The 17,946-nt window shown below is 41.3% G+C and overlaps 2 protein-coding genes across 4 annotated transcripts in view; both read right to left on the bottom strand.

The window, feature by feature from the left end:
* Nphp1 (nephrocystin 1) overlaps positions 1-13,521 on the bottom strand; it is a 62,220-nt gene extending 48,699 nt beyond the window's left edge. For 2 of the 3 annotated variants that reach the window (XM_033761686.1, XM_010638165.2), the window contains exons 1-6: positions 13,444-13,521; positions 11,406-11,580; positions 8,793-9,546; positions 5,929-6,002; positions 1,199-1,259; positions 45-169 (exon numbers count right to left, since the gene is read on the bottom strand). In XM_033761686.1, the coding sequence (XP_033617577.1) occupies positions 45-169; positions 1,199-1,259; positions 5,929-6,002; positions 8,793-8,861 (329 nt within the window). In that variant the 5' untranslated portion in view covers positions 8,862-9,546; positions 11,406-11,580; positions 13,444-13,521. Of the gene's footprint in view, positions 1-44; positions 170-1,198; positions 1,260-5,928; positions 6,003-8,792; positions 9,839-11,405; positions 11,581-13,443 lie in introns of those variants that run through there. The other variant, XM_010638164.2, reaches the window with a different exon arrangement.
* Mtln (mitoregulin) lies at positions 13,512-13,807 on the bottom strand. The gene is given in 2 exon segments (XM_033761483.1): positions 13,512-13,713; positions 13,715-13,807. Coding segments are annotated over 2 exon segments (273 nt in total). The 3' UTR covers positions 13,512-13,533.
* Between the last annotated feature and the right edge of the window lie 4,139 nt (positions 13,808-17,946).

The following is a 17,946-nucleotide window of genomic DNA, read 5'->3' as shown; positions in this document are numbered from 1 at the left end:
AAAAAAAAAAAAAAAAAAATGAAGGAAGGAGGAATGAGGCATACTTAGTCATATTTTCTTTACTTATGGCCACAGCAAGTTCCTGCAGTTGATGGGTAAGCTTTTCCAGGAGGGCCTGCTCCTCTTCTTTCCTCTGATCATAGTTCCCAACAGGTGCAGCTTCATCAGCCTATGGGAAAACACAGATCTAGTTCACTGAGAGTTTAATTCCACTTCCCTAATATCTATTTTAAAAGAATGAAACAAAAACTCCACTAAATGCTATAAAGCAAAATAAACATCACTGTGAGATGATATTTGCCTTACAGAAATAAGTGAGTTAAAGAAATATGGTTCATTGAGCTGGAATGCAAACCTAATGAAAACTACAGTGACACCACTTGTTTCTGGCTTTTCTTTCTTTTCGTGCTAAGGATCACAGATGCTCCCTGGTCAGTACGGGACAAGCTGTGACAGAAGACTGGCTTTAGAGCCAGAATGTAAGGACCAGTCCCAAATTCTGCCACTTACTGACAGAGAGATCTGGCTTCTTCACTTGGCAGAGCCTGTTTTTTCTTATGTGAAACAAGAAAAATTAAGTTTGCAAATTTAGGGTCCATCTGCCTCCTAAGTTGAAAACTTTGTGTCTCTTGAGAAACAGAAAAGCCCAGATACAGCAAGAAGGATTCAGGTGTAGGCAGGGAGGTGACTTCGGGCACCTTCTACCTTAAGTCTCTGTGGGTCTCCAGCCCTAGACACCTGGTTGAAGCTCAGGCTCAACCACAAAGGATCCTGAAGGGATCACCGAGGGCAAAATCTCATTCCCATTTCTGCAGGGTCACTGACACTAGAGCTGCTGCCATGTGATGCAGGGCCTTCATCACCATTTACCTCAGGATCAGAGTGTGTATTCTCTCCCCATGATAGGGTTAAAACAGAAACAGTTCTACTCGGCATCCCCCATACCTCACAAAGTGCTACAATTTTTAAAAATTTTCTGAGTCTTCCGTGCTGTGTGAGCTCACCAGAGCTGGTTTTGTTTTTCAGTATCCTGAGCTCTGGCATTTCTGCCCTATGGCAGACAACTTAGCAACCTGCTGGGCAGCTTGTAGGTCCTTAACGCAAACCCAGGGACTCACCAACTTCACTTCATTCCCACTTAGTGAAAATATCTTAATAAGAGATTTTTTTTTGTAATGTGAGTAACTGTAATACTTACCTTCTTTAATTTTTGAAGAGTGGTTTTATTTTCATCTATTGCCTGTTTTAACTGAATACATCTAAATTTTAAAAAAGAAAGAAAACACATTGGCTTACTATTATAAGAATCAGAAAGCTATTTTAGCTATTGCATGAATAATGTTTTAAAATTCATAGTAAATGCTTTTCTACCCATTAGCTTTGATGATCCTTTATAGCAGTGATGGCAAACCTTGGAGACCAAATGCCCAGACTGCAACCCAAAGCCCACTTATTACAAAGTGCCAATGCTGCGATTAAACCTGAGTATCTGAGATCAGCTGCTGGGGTGGTGAGGCTCCCATGCTAACTGAGAGGGCTCTGCATGTCCACTGTGGCATGCATGCCATAAGATCCCCATCACTGCTCTACAGCCAAGCTCTAAGGTACTCGACAGGATAACCACAAGCTTCTGTGACTCCAGGAAAAACACAAGATTTTAGATACTTCTTCATCATGACAATTCCACAGACTGAGGATAGAACCAGAGACATAAGTAACATAGTTACTGACTGTGTGCCTGGCATTTACAAACCACCTCATTTCAATGTCTTAACAACTCTCATTCCAAATGGAGAGTCAGTTTCTAAAAAGATTCATGTGGGCCAGGCACAGTGTCACATGACTGTAATTCTAGCACTCTGGGAGGCTGAGGCAGGAATGCTGCAAATTCAAGCACAACCTGGGCAACTCAGACCTGTCGCCAAATAAAACCACAAAGATGGGGGGCTGGGGATTTAGCTCAGTGGTTCTGGTGCCTGCCTTGAAAGCACAAGGGCCCGAGTTTGATACCTGGTACGAAAAAGAAAGAGAGAGAGAGAGAAAGAGAGAGAGAGAGGGAGAGAGAGAGAGAAAGTGAGAGAGAGAGAGAGAGGAGGAGGAGGAAGGGCAATTCAGCACAGTGGTTCTGTCGCCTGCCTCACAAGCACATGGACCTGAGTTCAATCACCGATGCCAAAAACAAAAACAAAAACGAAGATGGGGCTGTAGCTCAGTGTGAAGGCCCTGTATTCTAAGCCAAAAAGAGATAAAAAAAAAAAAAAAGAGCCCCATGTTTAGTCAGTGGCAGAGTCAATGAAGGATTCTGCAACTGACCTATTCACACAATGCCATACTCTTCTTTTTGAACTTGGCCTGTCCATATAGGCACAGTGTCTTAGTTAAGACAGCTTACAGAATTTAGTGTAAATCTTAGATACCCAAAGAAGACATGTAAAAATAACCCAAAATGGGCTATAACTAATGATGAGCCTTTAAAAGATCAAATACTTTTTCAGTATTCGAAGCCATAGCTTCTATTTTTTTAATATATGTTATTTGAGTTTTATTTTTTATTACAGATGTAAGTAAAATGAAATGGAATAGGGCAAAGGGAAAAGGGGTCAAAAATCCTTTGTGAAAGGGGCAGAAAAAGAGAGGCGGAAACATCAAGAATGGCTGATCCTGTGGTCATCTCCTCCTGTCCCTCCTCTTCTCTGGACACAGCTCTCCATAAAATCTACATCCTCAGCCTCCACTGGGCCTGGGCCTGGGTGGCTAAAGAATCATAAAAGCAGCAAAGTGGGCGAGAAGTGCCTCCCGTGTGTCCTCCCTGTGCTGCTGTTAATAGGCTTTGTCACTGTGAGAAGCATCATGAACAACCTCAGGGTGGCAGAGGGCGTGTCACCAACAGCTGGACTTTGAAGATGTCACAAGCCATGGATGAACCACAGGAGACTAGCTGCAGACTTCCTGTCAAACAAGACTCACAGTAAAAGCTGCTTATTCTGACAGCTTTCCTATTACTTGACCAAAAGAATCTTTAGTGAAACAGACTCAGAAATTTCACTGAAGAGCCAGAGTGGAAAACGATTTTTATATAATACATTCAAAAACCACCAAATAATTAAAATGATCTTCTTGATGTTGGTAAAATTAAATCTCACACAGCTCAGTTAAGTTAGTTAAGACTCCTGGTTCACACACAGTCTACACATACACATATTTTCACTCCTCCTGAAACCCCACAAAAAAGGATGAGAACATTTTCAAAGGAAATAACCCGCATACTGCAAAGAATGGAAGAATGACCACAAGCCAACAAGGGATGTGGACAAATTTCCCCCCAAAAGGAGAAAGGCTGGAGGTATGTTCCTCTATGACAGAGGAAGCAGCCTCATAGGCACAATGGGGACATGGCCTACCAGCAGAAAAGGCCAGGATTTGGGTAGGCAGACAGAAAGCATGGAGGGAGGGCTCCTTAAAATCTGTGTAGGTTGACACATCAAGAAGTTCTAGATGAAAAGATACACATGATGGCTGGGCTTTGCTATTTACAGTAATCTGGCATTACATACAGAAATACACACGGGTGTATATTCTCTTGTATAAATTAAATCATGTCCATATATTTAAGCTTTGAGATGGGAAATCAGTGTGAAAGCAATCTAAAACCTTTAGCTCATTTAGGGAAGACACACTGAGGTTTAGTAAAGGCTCTTCTGTAAAAAGTCTAGTGACTTTCTCAAAAGTCTGTTTACAGAAATCCTGAACCTGTGAGCTCCTTTTTCTATTACTTCACCCCTCTCAGTTCTCCTTTTATACCAGATGATTATTCTCTAAATGATGATGATGATGAGTGACTTGGGGAGAACCACAATTGCTAAAGAAGTATCTTGCACAACAGGGTTAAAAGCCCACCCTCTTCTGGCACTGGGTGCTCCTCAGACCAAAGACTGGTTCCCAGCCACTGAGAAGCCCTGCCCACATGCAAAGAATTTCATTCCCCTTCAGGAGACAGTGCTAATAGGAAAGATGCCACTAATCAACACCACAAGAACCCAAGAAAGCTCTCTAGAATCCACCTGGTCCCTCATTCATAAATTAAATGAGTAGCAAAGGACCATGATACATAATAAAGAAAACTAGCAACATGAGGATAAAATTTAAGATCAAGTGGGTGTGGTGGGGCACACCTGTTATTCCAGAGCTTTGATGGCTGAGGTGGGAGGATTGCTACAAGTTCAAAACCAGACTGGGATACATGGTGAATTCAAGGCCAGCCTGAACTACACAGCAAGACCCCTTCTCTTAAAAAAAAAAAAAAAAAAAAAAAAAAGACTAGCTAAAAATAGATAGACAGACAGTCAGGTAAGAGTTTGAACCTAGAGGAAGCAAAGACAATTCAGATAACAGAGAACTTGAAAGCAAACCTCCTAATTGTAGAAGCGAGAAGGGGATTATCTGAAAACAGGAACATGATGCTAAAGAAAAAGAACAACTTAAGAGAAGAAAAAAACTAGTAAGTTATCAATTCATGGCTGAAATAAAATATCCATGGAAAATTTACAAGAAGTCAAAATAATCTTCCAGTTGCAAAGGAACACAGAAGAGAAGACTATCAGGAGAAGAGAGCTAAGGATCCCGTGAAACTCACACCTGATTCAAACGTGTTTCAGGAAGACCTAGACAAATGGAAGCACAGAAATGATTTTCAGTGAAATAAACCTTCCTAGAGCTCATAAGAGACATAAAATTTCAGACTGAAGATACCCAGTGAACGTTGAGAGGATAAAAATGACACAAAACTATACTGTGAGGAAATTCCAGAACACCAAAGCTGAAGAAAAAAAATCTCAAACAGCCAATTATCAGAGAATGATAATCAGACTTATCTGCACCACTGCATGCAAAACAAAAAACAAAACAACAAAAAAAATAAACTGAACATCTTCAAAGGTTTAAGTAGATATTATTTTTAACTCTATGTCCTGCTAACTATTAATAAAACCTACGGGTAAAATGACATTTTCAGGAGCTGGACACAGTGGCACACACTTGTGATCCCAGTGCTCTGGGAGGCTGAGACAGGACAGCAAAGTTCAAGTCCAGCCTGAGCAATTTAGTGTGATAGCAAGGTGTTGTCTCAAAATAAAAAATTTCAGAAGGGTAGAGATGTAGTTCAGTGCAAAAGCCCTAGGTTCAATTCCCAGATACACACACACACACACACACACACACACACACACATTTTCAGAGTATTTTTGAAGGTATTAATGTAAATTTATAAATGACTGTGAGGGGATCTTTTTATACACAGCTTATTAAAATAAAATTTAAAAACTGACTTTCCCCAGGGACTTCAAATTCAGCATAAACATTATTCTATTTTAAATCTGGCAAAGAAAGTGCAACCAACTTCATATTTTCTTTAAACAATCAATCCTACTAATAATTATAAATTAAATTCCATTTACCATTTAAAAAATTGATTTATATTTTATTTTATTTCTAGGTGTACTGAATGTCTAACTGAAGTACAACTTTTTCAAATAATTCTAATAGATAATTTAAATAGGATGAATCTCATGTTCTTTTGAATGTTATAAACTTTAAATACCCCCAAGACACAGATTATTTTAATGATGTTTTATAATTGATGCAAAAGTATTAATACTTGAATTCAGTTTAGGGGATGAAATGTGTACTTAATTTTAAATTCTTCTAGGGCCAAGGATTTAGCTCAGTGGTTCCACTGCTTGCCTCGAAAGAGCAAGATCCAGAGTTCAATCCCTGGCACAAAAAAAAAAAAAAAAAATTAAACTCTTCTAGGGGAGGGAGGAAAGAAAGAATGAAAAAAAGAAAGCTTGAAATGATTTCAGTGCCTTAAATCTTACTCATTGAAATGTAGGTGCAGTGCCTGGAAGGCTCATATAATTTAGCATACTTTACCTTTGGTAGATATCTTGTCTTTTATTGGGTTCTAGAGCTCCTTTCCATTGGTTTTCAGAAAGCAAACTATCAACCTATGGCAAACGCAGACAGTTTAAAATATCACCTTAGGAAATAAAATTTTACTTCTCTTTTTATCTCCAATATAGAATGAATGACTTTAAACACACAATAATAAAGTTGAAAGAATTTTACAGTAAATACTGATGCACCCATAACTAGATTCTATCACTAACATTTTACTATGCCTATTTGGTATATCTATACATGAATCCATCTTATTTTTTATGCATTTTGAAGCAAACTGTAGTCATTAGTACACCTCTCCCTAAATAATGAACTTGGGGTGTCACTAATTAGAGTTCAACATTTGATATAAAATTTACATATCAGATGCACAAATCTAAAGTGTACCTTTGCCACATTTTGACAAATGCATAACTTATATAACCCAAATCCTTATCAAGATATAGGAAATTACCTTAGAAAGTTCCTGTTGCCTCTTCCAGCAAATCCCTGACCTATTCTTTCAGAGACAAACCTGTTCTTTTACCACCATCTTAGCTTTGGCTGCTCCACAACTTTGATAAAAATGGACTTACACAGTATATATTTTTGTGTCTTTCCGCCATGCCATGTGTCTGAGATACTTCTATATTGTTGTGTTAGTTTACTCCTTACTACTGAGTAGAATTCACTGCATTAAGTGTACCATGACTTTCATTGTCTTGACTTGATACTTTTCAAGCACTACATGTATCACATGTATTCTTTTGCCAATATATCACAAAAAGGCACATACTTCTCTGGTTTCTTTTCTACAGATTATATGAAAAGACAGTGGATGAAAAGAGAAAATTTCCCTAATTTCTCCTCTATGCTTCCTATTTGGCATCCACCTGAATGCTATTTACAAAATCACACACCCAGGGAAAGAACCAGTCATCAAAGGCATGACCCAAATAGGAAATGGATTCCTTGTCCATGGATGCTGACTTGGAAATGCATTCTTTTTTGTTGTTGTTGTTGTTGTTTTTTCAGCTTCAGGTGTCTGTTGTGGAGATAGTAAAGAACTAATATTATCAAAATGTCCTTTCCAGATACTCAAAGTATTAAAATGCTCCTGATTCAATTTGATACACGTTAAATAATCCTTATGATAGTCTGTTTTATGTTTACTTTAGTAATTATTTTTATAGTTTACTTCTGAAACTTTTCCTGGTTCTTCTAATGTCCCACCAATTTAAAATTAGATAAAAATCATATTAAGTCTACCAAAACTCAGCAAAAGTCAGTGCCCATAAAATTTTACTTTTATTTCTACTAGAAGAATATTTTGTTTTTGTTGCACTGCTGATTCCAAAGTTACTAAAATTCACTAAGTTTTAGCTGTCAAAGTCACTTTCCCTAAATTTATCTGCCAAATTTTTTTGCATACTGTTCAATTTAATTTATTTTTAACTGATAGAAAACCCAAAAAATTATATTTATGGGGTATCGATATTTCATTACATGTATACGCTGTGCAATGTTTCAATCACGTTAAACATACCTATCTCCTAAAACATTTATTACTTCTTTATGGTGAAAGCATGTAAATTTTTCTTTCTTTCCTCTCATGCTGATGCTGGAAATGGAACATAGGATCTTGCACATGTTAGGCAAGTGTGGAAACATTTAAATTTTGAACTTTTAAATAAAAGCCCAAAACAGCATAAAATATGAACATGAGTAAATCTCTTATCTGTCAAAGAACTTATAATAATTTTACTTAGTGGAAAAATATGTGGTAAATTGCACTTTTGAAAAGTACAATTTGTAAAAAAAAAAGTACAATTAGTAAAGTAAAATACAAATTTCAGAAAATAAATGAACAGCCCATTACTATTTACTTTATTACTTATTTTTTAAAATAAGCATTTAGTACACGAAAATATACACAAGAAAAACAATAACCATTAGTATTTAATCACACAGATACCATTTCATTATGTGTCCTTTCTATATCTTTTCTCTAACAGAAACATTGTATATTCTATTCTATATGTCTCAGTTGCCATTTTATCATATTTTCCCTACACATTAAAATTTCTTTAACAAATTTGTCACAGTATTAGTCTATCCCATCCTAAGTTATGTATCCAATTTTCTATTACTAGTTGAGACAGTATTTTTTTCTATTATAAGCAGTAATGTGATGAATATCTTTTCGTCAATCTTTGTCCCAATTTTTCATTATTTCACACGGTAGATTCTTGGAAATGTAATTACCCAGCCCAGGAGACTGGATATTCGCAGCATTCTATCAAACTGCTGTTCAGAAACGCTGCACTTTATGCACTGGGACAGCGAACGTGAAGGGCCTCTTTACTCATCGTCCCGCCTGAGTACTGCGACTTTTAAATGTTTGTGATCTTTATCTCCTTTGCAGTGACTTGGTTATCTTTGGAAATTTATTATTCTCTCGTATTTACAAGTTACTCGTGTTCCCTGTGTAGTTCAGTCTGTCGGATCGTAATGCTCTGACATGCTGAGACTATTCCTGACTTCTCCCGTGATGCAGCGAGCTTTTAGCGAAGAGGCCGGAGGGCGGGCGGGAGCCAGCGGGGAGGACGCCGAGAGCTCAGGCTGGGAGGGGAGGGAAGCTGTCGGAACGGCGGCTGGGCGCTTGGGAAGGAGGGTGCTCGGGTACGTTATGAGGTTCGGAAGGCTTCGCCAGAGGCTAGGGTTCGGCTGGAAGCCGCAGGCTCAGAGCCGGGTCAAGCCCGGAGATGTAAGAGGTGTAGGATGCCTGGGGTCCACTCGCCCGCCGCAGAGCCTGCCCCTTCTCGGGCTAGGGTCCCTAGCCGCACCGCCCAGCTTACCTGTAGCTTCAACTCCTGGTTACGGCGCCGCACCACCTGCAGGGGATCTTTAGGCCGCCGGGATAGCATCTCCTAAACCGCTGCGCTCAGCCTGCGGTTGCCAGGGAAACTAAAGCGTCTGCGCGGATGGGTGACGCCATCGCCGCGCGCTTCTCAGCCGGTAACCCGGGCTGCAGGAAGGCGAAAAATGAGGGCTCGCGGCCACGTGATCGGCACGTCCGGAACTCTGAGCTCGGCCTTGCGGCCCAGACAATTACTTTTCCTCGCGCTACGGCGTCCGAGACACAGGTCCTACAGTACACGGGCGTTGTTAGACCACGTTCCTTTTGGGGGATTTGGACCGTTTGGTTCTGTAATGCCACTTTTGCTAAATTAATTTTCCTATTCAGTTTGAGCCTCTTCAGCGCTTTCATTACCTATAAGAATTGTATGGCCTTAATGGGATGCATGGTTCTGTTGCGTATCTCACTTTAAAAGGCAGTTTTTTATTCCTTTTTGTTTGGGGGTAATCGTTACATTTTGTTTCATTCTGAATTTACCCGTGGTCCATCCTGAATTCTGTAGGGTCGCATTCGTAGTGATTCGTCCTACAGGGTCTGTGAGAAAATTACGAGTTCTCATTTATGATTGTTTACATGGACTCTCAGGAAGGTGGTTGTATTTCCAGAAGTGGGATGGCAGCCGCTAAATTCACTTCCCAAACGCCACCACAGCAAAATTGTACATGAGTTAGAATGATGAACCAAGCTCACCTCTGAAATGATGGACCACATTAATATAAATGAGTGTTGTTCAATACAATACGTAATAATACAGGCCAGGCTGAACTGTCACTTATTTATGTATTTGTTCAAGTATATACATTGAAAAAAAGCACACAAACCATAAAGGTGCAGCTCATTGCACTTCTACAAACTGCATTGCAGCACCCAGATTAAGAAACTGAACATTACACACACCCTAATAGTCTTCTCCTCCTTGTTAATCACCCTCACTCCCAACCACCAAAGGTAAACACTACCCAAAGTTTTTTTTTTTTTTTTAGTACATGTTTGCACCACATAATGATCACATGGTGGGATGGTACATGTACATAATAACATGTCTTCTTCTTCCAACCTCTTTCCCTCCCTCCATGTCTTGGTTTTATCCTATATTATAACACTATAATGACAAACTTAAAATTTTGAGTCCCTTTGGATTATATAATCATGCAGTACGTGCTGGCTTCTTGTGTATTTTCAACATCATGTTTATAGCATGCTGTATTGTCTGTGGTTATAGTTTGCTCATTCTCTTTGGAATTTTACTTTAAGATCTGTGTGTTCCTAACTAGAGGCTAAACAGGAAGAGACTGGGGATTATAGACAATGTATAGGGGGATCAAGTCCTGGCAGGGTACAGGGGAAAGATGTAGAATACAATGAAGACCAGAGAGGAGTCTGCCTGGGAAGGGTCCCCAGTGTCTCTCCTGCTAAGGAAAAGTGAGTGAGACAGAGCTTCAAAAATAATGGGTTTCAGCCTCAGCTGAGCATGACAATCATCTGAGGAGACTTAACCACTTACCAATTATTTAAATTTAGGATAACCAAAAATAGCATATTTTTGTTTATAACAGGAAATATAAAAGTGACAATCTATCCAGTTCATCAGTACAAGAATTGACTGGTTGAAAAGACATCTGCCTGAGTGACACTAGAGGGAAACTTTAGTTAAGTGGTTAAAAATCCTAATGCCCAGGCCAAAATCTCTGGGGAGCAACATGTAGGAATTGGTTGGTTGGGGGGACTTGTTTTCATGACTGAACTCAGGACCTTATGCATGCTGGGAAAACATTCTATCTCTGAGCTACACACCCAGCCCTTTATTTTCATTTTGAGACAGGATCTTGCTATGTTGCCCAGACTACCCTTGAGCTTTTCATCTTCCTGACTCTGCCTCATTAGCTAGGATTACAGGCATGTGCTACATGTTACCTATGTGTGTGTGTGTGGTAGTGGTAGTAGGGGTACTAGAAATTAAACCCAGGTCTTTGCACTGAGCTGTATCTCCAGCGTTTTATTTTTTTGTATGTGACAAGGCCTCCCTAAATTGCCCAGGCTGGGCTAGAACATGATGATCCTTCTGCCTCAGCCTCCCAGAATGCTGGGATTATAGGTGGCTGCCACCATACCTGGCAGGGATTAGTTTTTTTAAGTCTCCCTAGGTGATCATAATGGGCGGCCCTGTTGAAAATACAGCCACTGAGAGATGTGGGTATTCTAATAGCCTTTGTCTTACAGGACAGGGCAAGCACTGAGGAATGAGAGGTGTAAATTGGGAGGTCAAGGGCTACAGAGAAATATGCTGAAAAAACACAAAAGATAGTCACTGTGGAATGCCTCATATGGGTCATGTGAGACAGGTAAAGTGTCTCTCTCTAGTAGGTTTGGTGGCCAAAATGAGAGCAAAAGCAGCGATGAAGGGTGACTATAGAAGTGGAGATGAAGTCTACTGTTACCAGGGAGCCCAGGATGACTGATGAGAACTGGAGGGTAGGACAACCAGTGGCCTCCAGAATAGGCAGATCTAGAGACATGGAAGATATCAGCTCTACTTAAGATGTGTGCTTACCTGTTTAAAGAGGCCAAGTTCAATGTGATGACAGGTCCAAGCCTGTTGGACAAGGTCTAGGGCATGGCAGAAGCAACGTGGAATGAAGCAGGTGGTCTGGGAGTCCATATGGGTCACAAAAGGAGGCAAGATAGTGAAGCAGAAGTAGGCCAACCAAGACAGGTACCTGCTGTGACTAAATGGCAGTAACAAATGGGAGTAAGAGGATGTATTTCCAAGATGATAGTTTGTCACTTCCAGGGTATCCAAGTGCCTGCCATATGACTCCTGGCTCCAAACCCTGTTTCCAATTTGGATGACAAGTGCTATTTCCATGTGAGACAGCATTTTCTAAGGGGAAAACCAACAACATTTAAATACAGTAAAGATGTTGGGTGATGTCAAGAGGAACTGCTTACCACTGACTGGGGACACATGGACATGGCATATAGTAGGAAGAAAACAAGGAGAGGCTGAAGATCCTATATGGTGGACTCTTGGAAGTGAGCAGCACATGCCCAGAGGTGAGAGAAGAAAGGGGGTGAATGTGTCAGGGTACACATGAATAATGGAGAGTCAACAATGGAAAGATCAGATCCACTAGGACCATGACAGAGGAACAGGCCCAAAGAGGAGAACTAGACCAATCAGAACCCCAGATGCTTCATGGGCACACTCCCAACAGCCTGGGGGCAACATGTGTCTCAAGAAACCTTCACCCTTTCAAAGAGCCTCAATTCTCTGAGCCTCAATGAATGACAGTGACTAGGAAGCTTCAGGAAACTAGCCCAGATGGGATGAAGCTCTAAGAGCCAACATTTCAGGCCTCACTTTCTGCTTTCACAGAATGAATGAAAACAAAGGCATAACAGACACTGTAAAATGGTAAATGAAAGGGAGGCTTTCTGAAGAAATAGCTTTCCCAAATTGTCTTACATTAGTACAGATACACAATCTTTTTAGCAAAGACAGTGTGCCTGAAAAACCTCTTGCAAATCAAAAGTAACCAGGGTCTTGGTCACTCAATCTGGAAAATGACTGGAATTTATCCCTGACCTCCATTCAAGAGAGTTTCTCCTTCACATGTATATTTCATGACACAAAGGAGATTTGTAGCCAATAAAAACTTATATTCTGCACTTGGTCTTACATGTATCATACTTACTTCACCTATGGTACTACCCATACCACCACCACCACCCCAACCTCACCCGAACAGGCCCAGTAACAGGACCCATAATGATCCCATCGCTAGCTCTGCCTTGTGGCTGTACCAAGGAAAGGCCATCTGTCATGGCTGTTCAAAACCACAAATATCATCTCTAAGAATCCCGATCTGATGCAGTAATGGCAAACAAAACACTCCCTTCCCTTTGAGAGGTTAAGAAAGGTCCAAAGACGTTTAAGATATTTTAATTTTAAAAATAGATTCATAAAGTGCAGTAAGAAATTATTTCTTTCCAGTGCTTTACATCCATCATTGACAAGCTGTGGGAGACAGGAGAAAAGGAAATTAGTAATTGGTAATCTTTAACTTCTAATTATTGCATTACATGATGAACTATAAGATCTGGTATTACAGGCAAGAAAACCGAGGCCCTGAAAATTTACGGTGCACAACTCTGATGAAAACAACTGCTGCACGCAAGGTTTCTGACTTCCAGGCCAAAGTTCTGTACACTTTATCCGAAAGAATTTGGGTTGGAGTTTACAAAACCTCCACGCCAAGATGTACTACAGTGCTACCAAGGGCTATCAAAATGAATGATGCTGGGCAGGGAAGTAGCAGAAACACATTCACAATTTTTTTTTTTTAACTTGGGGCTTTTCATTATTTTCTATTTTGAAGTTAAATGTTGTCCGGGCGCAACTACAATGTCCGCGGTAAAGCATTCCCATTAACTATATGCAGCGAACTAAACAGTTAATACTGAAGAACAGGTTATTGGAGAGAACCATTTCAATTTTCTAGCGTCTGAGGGTGCGAATCAATTGCTATGAGCTACCTCATAGAAAGGTATCCTCAGACCCCTTAGGCGCCACTGTCTGCACTGCTCACCCGCGCTCGGGAAGCGCTCCACACCGCCGATGTTGGGGTGAGGGGAGCCCGGCTCAGGCCAGCCCAGGCTAGGACCCATGGCACCAACTCTCAGGCCAGGTCCAGCTTCTTCTGCGTTGTAGCCAGCTTGTCTTGCAGCCTCCGTTTCCTCCAGTCCAGGTAGCGTCTCCGCAACCGGTTTGCCTGCCAGCCCAGGAGCACTCCGGAGGCGAACGCCACCAGCACAGATACCTGGAGTGTCCTCTCCGACACATCAGCCATCTCTGCCGCCCGGCTTGCAGTGTGGCCTACGGCGCCGCGCTGGGGTCAAACGGCGCAGCGCGTTTACGGCCGGCGCGAGGCAAAGGGTACAGAAAGGCGTCATTGCTGCTAAGCAGCGCCTCCTCCCACGCGTGGGTTATTGGGGAGACCTTGTGTTCTCTCAAACTTTCCTACCGGTTAAATGGCCCTATCTTTCTGTCCCTTTTTAATGTTAATATTAATCAGCTATTGCCATGCATAATTAGCTAACATTGGTGTCTTGCCCACCCAATTCCAAATTCAGACCCTTAAGCTCTATTTGCTCAAGCAATAAACCACATGGGTAATTTTAAATGTTCTGGTTATTCTGGTTTTTAAAAACATAAACCAATAGAAAAACATGAAGTTGCTTTTAATAATGTATTTTACTGGGCTGGTGATTTAGCTAAGTGGTTCTGCCACCTGCCTCACAAGCTCAAGGACCTGCGTTCAATCCCCACTACCCTCCCATAATAATAATAACGTATTTTACTTAATATATATAGGACATTGTCATTTCAACATGTAATCTTTTAAAAATTTTTACATTAAGTTTTGGGAATCTAGTGTACTTTACAATTAGCCTATCAGTTTGAATACGGAATTTTCAGTGGAGATACTAGATTTCATAAGATTTGTGATAAAAAAAAGTGGACTCATAAGTTGTTCTCAACACATGGATTTTTTTCCAATAACTGAGTTTAGAATCAGTTTTAAAATTAAATGGGAATTCATTAAAATTTTTTAAAAATTAAAAATCCAGTTCTTCAGTCTCACTAGCTACATTAGGGTCTAGTTACTACTGCGTTAAACTGTGCAGGTCTATGGACCAGGCTATGCCAGAGGGATACGGATCAGAATTGTTGAGATAGGAAAAAGGAACACATTTCTAATGATGAAATTCACTAGGACCCTCCATGATTCCCACCTCCTGGTAGAAGTCTTTGTGTGATCCCCTCCTCTGGAGCCCTGGCAGTCCTTAGGACTTGCTTCTAGCAGAATAAAGCAAAGGTGGTAAGACATCAAGCCTGTGATTACTCTGATACACACAATTTTTATCAGAGTGAAGACTCTCCTAGCAGCTTGATGAATTAAGTGGACATGTTGAAGATGTTCACATAGCCAAGAACTGCAGGTGACCCCCAGGAATGGCAGGATTCCTCTGACCAACAACCATCTAAAAGCTGAAGCCCCCTGTTCTACAACCACAAGGGAATGAACTCTGCCCACAATCCAAATGACCTTAAAAGCAGATTCTTTTGCATTAGATACTCCAGGTGAGAATACAGCTGATGTGTGTGTATGTATATGTGTGTTGTGTTTTGCTGTGCTGGAGATTGAACCCAGGGCCTTCACATTGAACTACTTCTCCAGCCCTTTTTAAAACTTTTATTTTGAAATAAATTCTCTTTAAGTCACTAAGTTGCCCAGGCTGGGCTGGAACTTGTTGTCCTCCTGCTTCAGCCTCCCAGAGTGCTGGGATTACAGGTGTGTGCTACCACTCCAGGCTCTCAACAGGTGTCTTGATTACAGCCTATGAGATCTAACAAAGGGTGCCTCAGCTCCCTGCCCATGGAAACTGTGAGATAGTAAAGGTGTGTTTTAAGCTGCTAGTTTTGTGATGATGTGTTACACAGGGTAAGATATGAAGGAAACACTGGTTTCTCCATGGTAATTCTGGAAATTGACTACTCAGGTCACCAAACGATACACTTGATACTTGTGATGTCAGGTGTGGGAAGGGAGCACTGATCCACCTACTCAGCTGACACAGCTGAGTGTCCTCTGGCTTAATTATAGCACTGTCTACTTGAATATGGTGTCAGAGCCCTCAAGGTGAGGGCTCAGTGTGACAAGACTGCCCCCCCCACTTGATGTCAACTATAGTTTGGCTGCAAATTAAGGGTTCCCACAGCTCTAACCTCAAGCTTGATTAATTTGCTAGAGCAGCTCACAGAAATCAGGGTAATGTTTCACCTACATTTGCCTACTTGTTATAAAGGATATTACAAAAAATGCAGGTGGACGACCCCGGGGAAGAGCTGTATAGGGTGAGGTGTTTGGAAAGGGTTGTGGAGCTTCCATTCCTTCCCGGGGGCTCCATCCTTCTGCATCTCCCACCTGAACCCAGTCCTGTTGGATTTTTATGTGGGTGTGATTAAGTAATTGGCCAGTAGTGAGTAATTTAATCTTTCAGTACCTCCCCTCTCCCTAGAGGTTGAAGGGTGAAGCTACAAGTCCCAACCTTCTAACTGTACCTTGAACTTTCCAATGACCAATCCCTATCCCATGGTTACTTCAGAGTCAATCATCACATTAGCATAAGAAAGACACTCTTGCCACTACAGACAGTCCAAGGATTTGGGGAGCTGTGTGCCAAGAGACAAGACAGAGCAAATACGTATTTTGCAATATCACACACAACAGTAGAAAAGGAATACAACCTGGAGATGGAGGTCAGCAAGTTGGACCTGCACTTTTATTTTTTTATTTTTTAAATTTCTTTTTGGTATCAGGGGTCAATCTCAGGACCTTGCACTTGTGAGGCAGGTGGCAGAACCACTAAGCTAAATCCCCAGCTAGACCTGCACTTTTAGACTGGGAGCCAGACCCCACTTCTCTGCAGAGATCAGCAAATGTACTTTTATCCTTCAGACTTCAGTCTTACTAGGGAGATGCTAAAGACAGGATAGGAGTTCATGTGTCATACTTAATATTCATTTATTCAAAACACTCATCAGATGCTGTCATAGGCACTGAGAAATAGAAGTGGATAAAGCACGTCTGCTTTCAGAGATCTTAGTGCAAACTAAGACATGGGAGATGAATAATGACCACACAGTTTGATGAACTGGAATATGAATGTAACTACATAGCTTAGACTTGGAATAAGGAAACAAAAACAAAAGGCCTCAGCAACATTCTGTCTTACACGTCACCCAGTCTCTCCACCAATACTGTTCATTCTATCTCGAGACAGAATCAGAACCAAACCACTTGCTGCCACTGGGCAGCCATTGCCTCTTACCTGAGCTCTTCTATCTGTGTACCATATTCTTCCTCAGCCTACAAGCCAGAGTGGGTGGGTTTTTAACATGAGAAGTCAAATCCTGTTGCTACTCTGCTCAGATCCTGCAGTGGCCTGAGCCCCTTCAGTGGCTGAAGCATTGTGCATGGCCCGCTCCCCTCCACCCCTCTCCTCGAGGGCCTGCTCACCATCCATGACTTGAGCTTGCCAGCATGGGGATACCTAAGAGAGTTTACACTGGTGGAGGCTCTGCTTGGCGAACTTCCTTTTCTCCTAAAGTTTTTGTCCATTGTCCCTTCTCCATACAGACTGCCTATTTAGAAATCTCAAGCCCCGCCACCCCCACTCTGAGATGCTCCTGATCTCCACGAATCTTTTCTCTTCTCCTCCAGCCTTTCACATACAGGATGACTTAATTATTATACTTACTATGTATTGCCTGTTCCCCTGCTAGAATGTAAGCTATGTAAGGGCAGGGATTTTTGTCTCCATTCTGTGCTAGAGAATCCCAAGTGCCTATCACAGGGGCTGGTACCTCACACAGTAAATATTTGGGGTTAGGGCCAGGGATTTAGCTCAGTGGTTCTGCTGCCTGCCTCACAAGCGCAAAGACCAGAGTTCGATCCCCAGTACCCCCAGAAAAAAGAAACAAAACTGGGGGTTAATGACAGTAAGAGCTTCTGGGTGGATAGCCAAACTGAATCTTGAAAGGCAAATAGAATCAGAAGAAGATGATACACTTCTTTGGATCTTGGTTTTCTCATTTGTAAACAGGAGTTTGGCATGATTCAAGCACTGTAGGCTATATTTAAGGAGCCTTTTGGATCTTTGGCAGCCTGAAGTTACATACTTGGGCCACCAGTGAAATTCAAACCTTACTTGGAACTCTGTACTCATCCCCAAGATACTTTTGGCTAAAAATAAGCCAGATCAATGTATGGCAGAGGTTTGAATATGGAAAATCTTTAGATGCGTAGAGCTGGCAGAGGCCATAGATTGGCCCTTATTTTAGCAGGCGACAGCTTTGGCCAGAATAGAGGTGCCTGGGAAGAGTCAGGAATAGATGATTTAACATTCCTTTTAAAAAGCTGGAGGAGAGCTGAGGATTTAGCTCAGTGGTTCTGCATTCTGCCTTACAAGCACAATGACCCAAGTTTGATCCCTGGTACAAAAAAAAAAAAAAAAAAAAAAAAAAA

Source organism: Fukomys damarensis, unplaced genomic scaffold, assembly GCF_012274545.1.
Source record: "Fukomys damarensis isolate Sample0158 unplaced genomic scaffold, DMR_v1.0_HiC HiC_scaffold_9, whole genome shotgun sequence".
NCBI lineage: Eukaryota > Metazoa > Chordata > Mammalia > Rodentia > Bathyergidae > Fukomys > Fukomys damarensis.
This window is presented reverse-complemented; position numbering and strand designations above follow the sequence as displayed.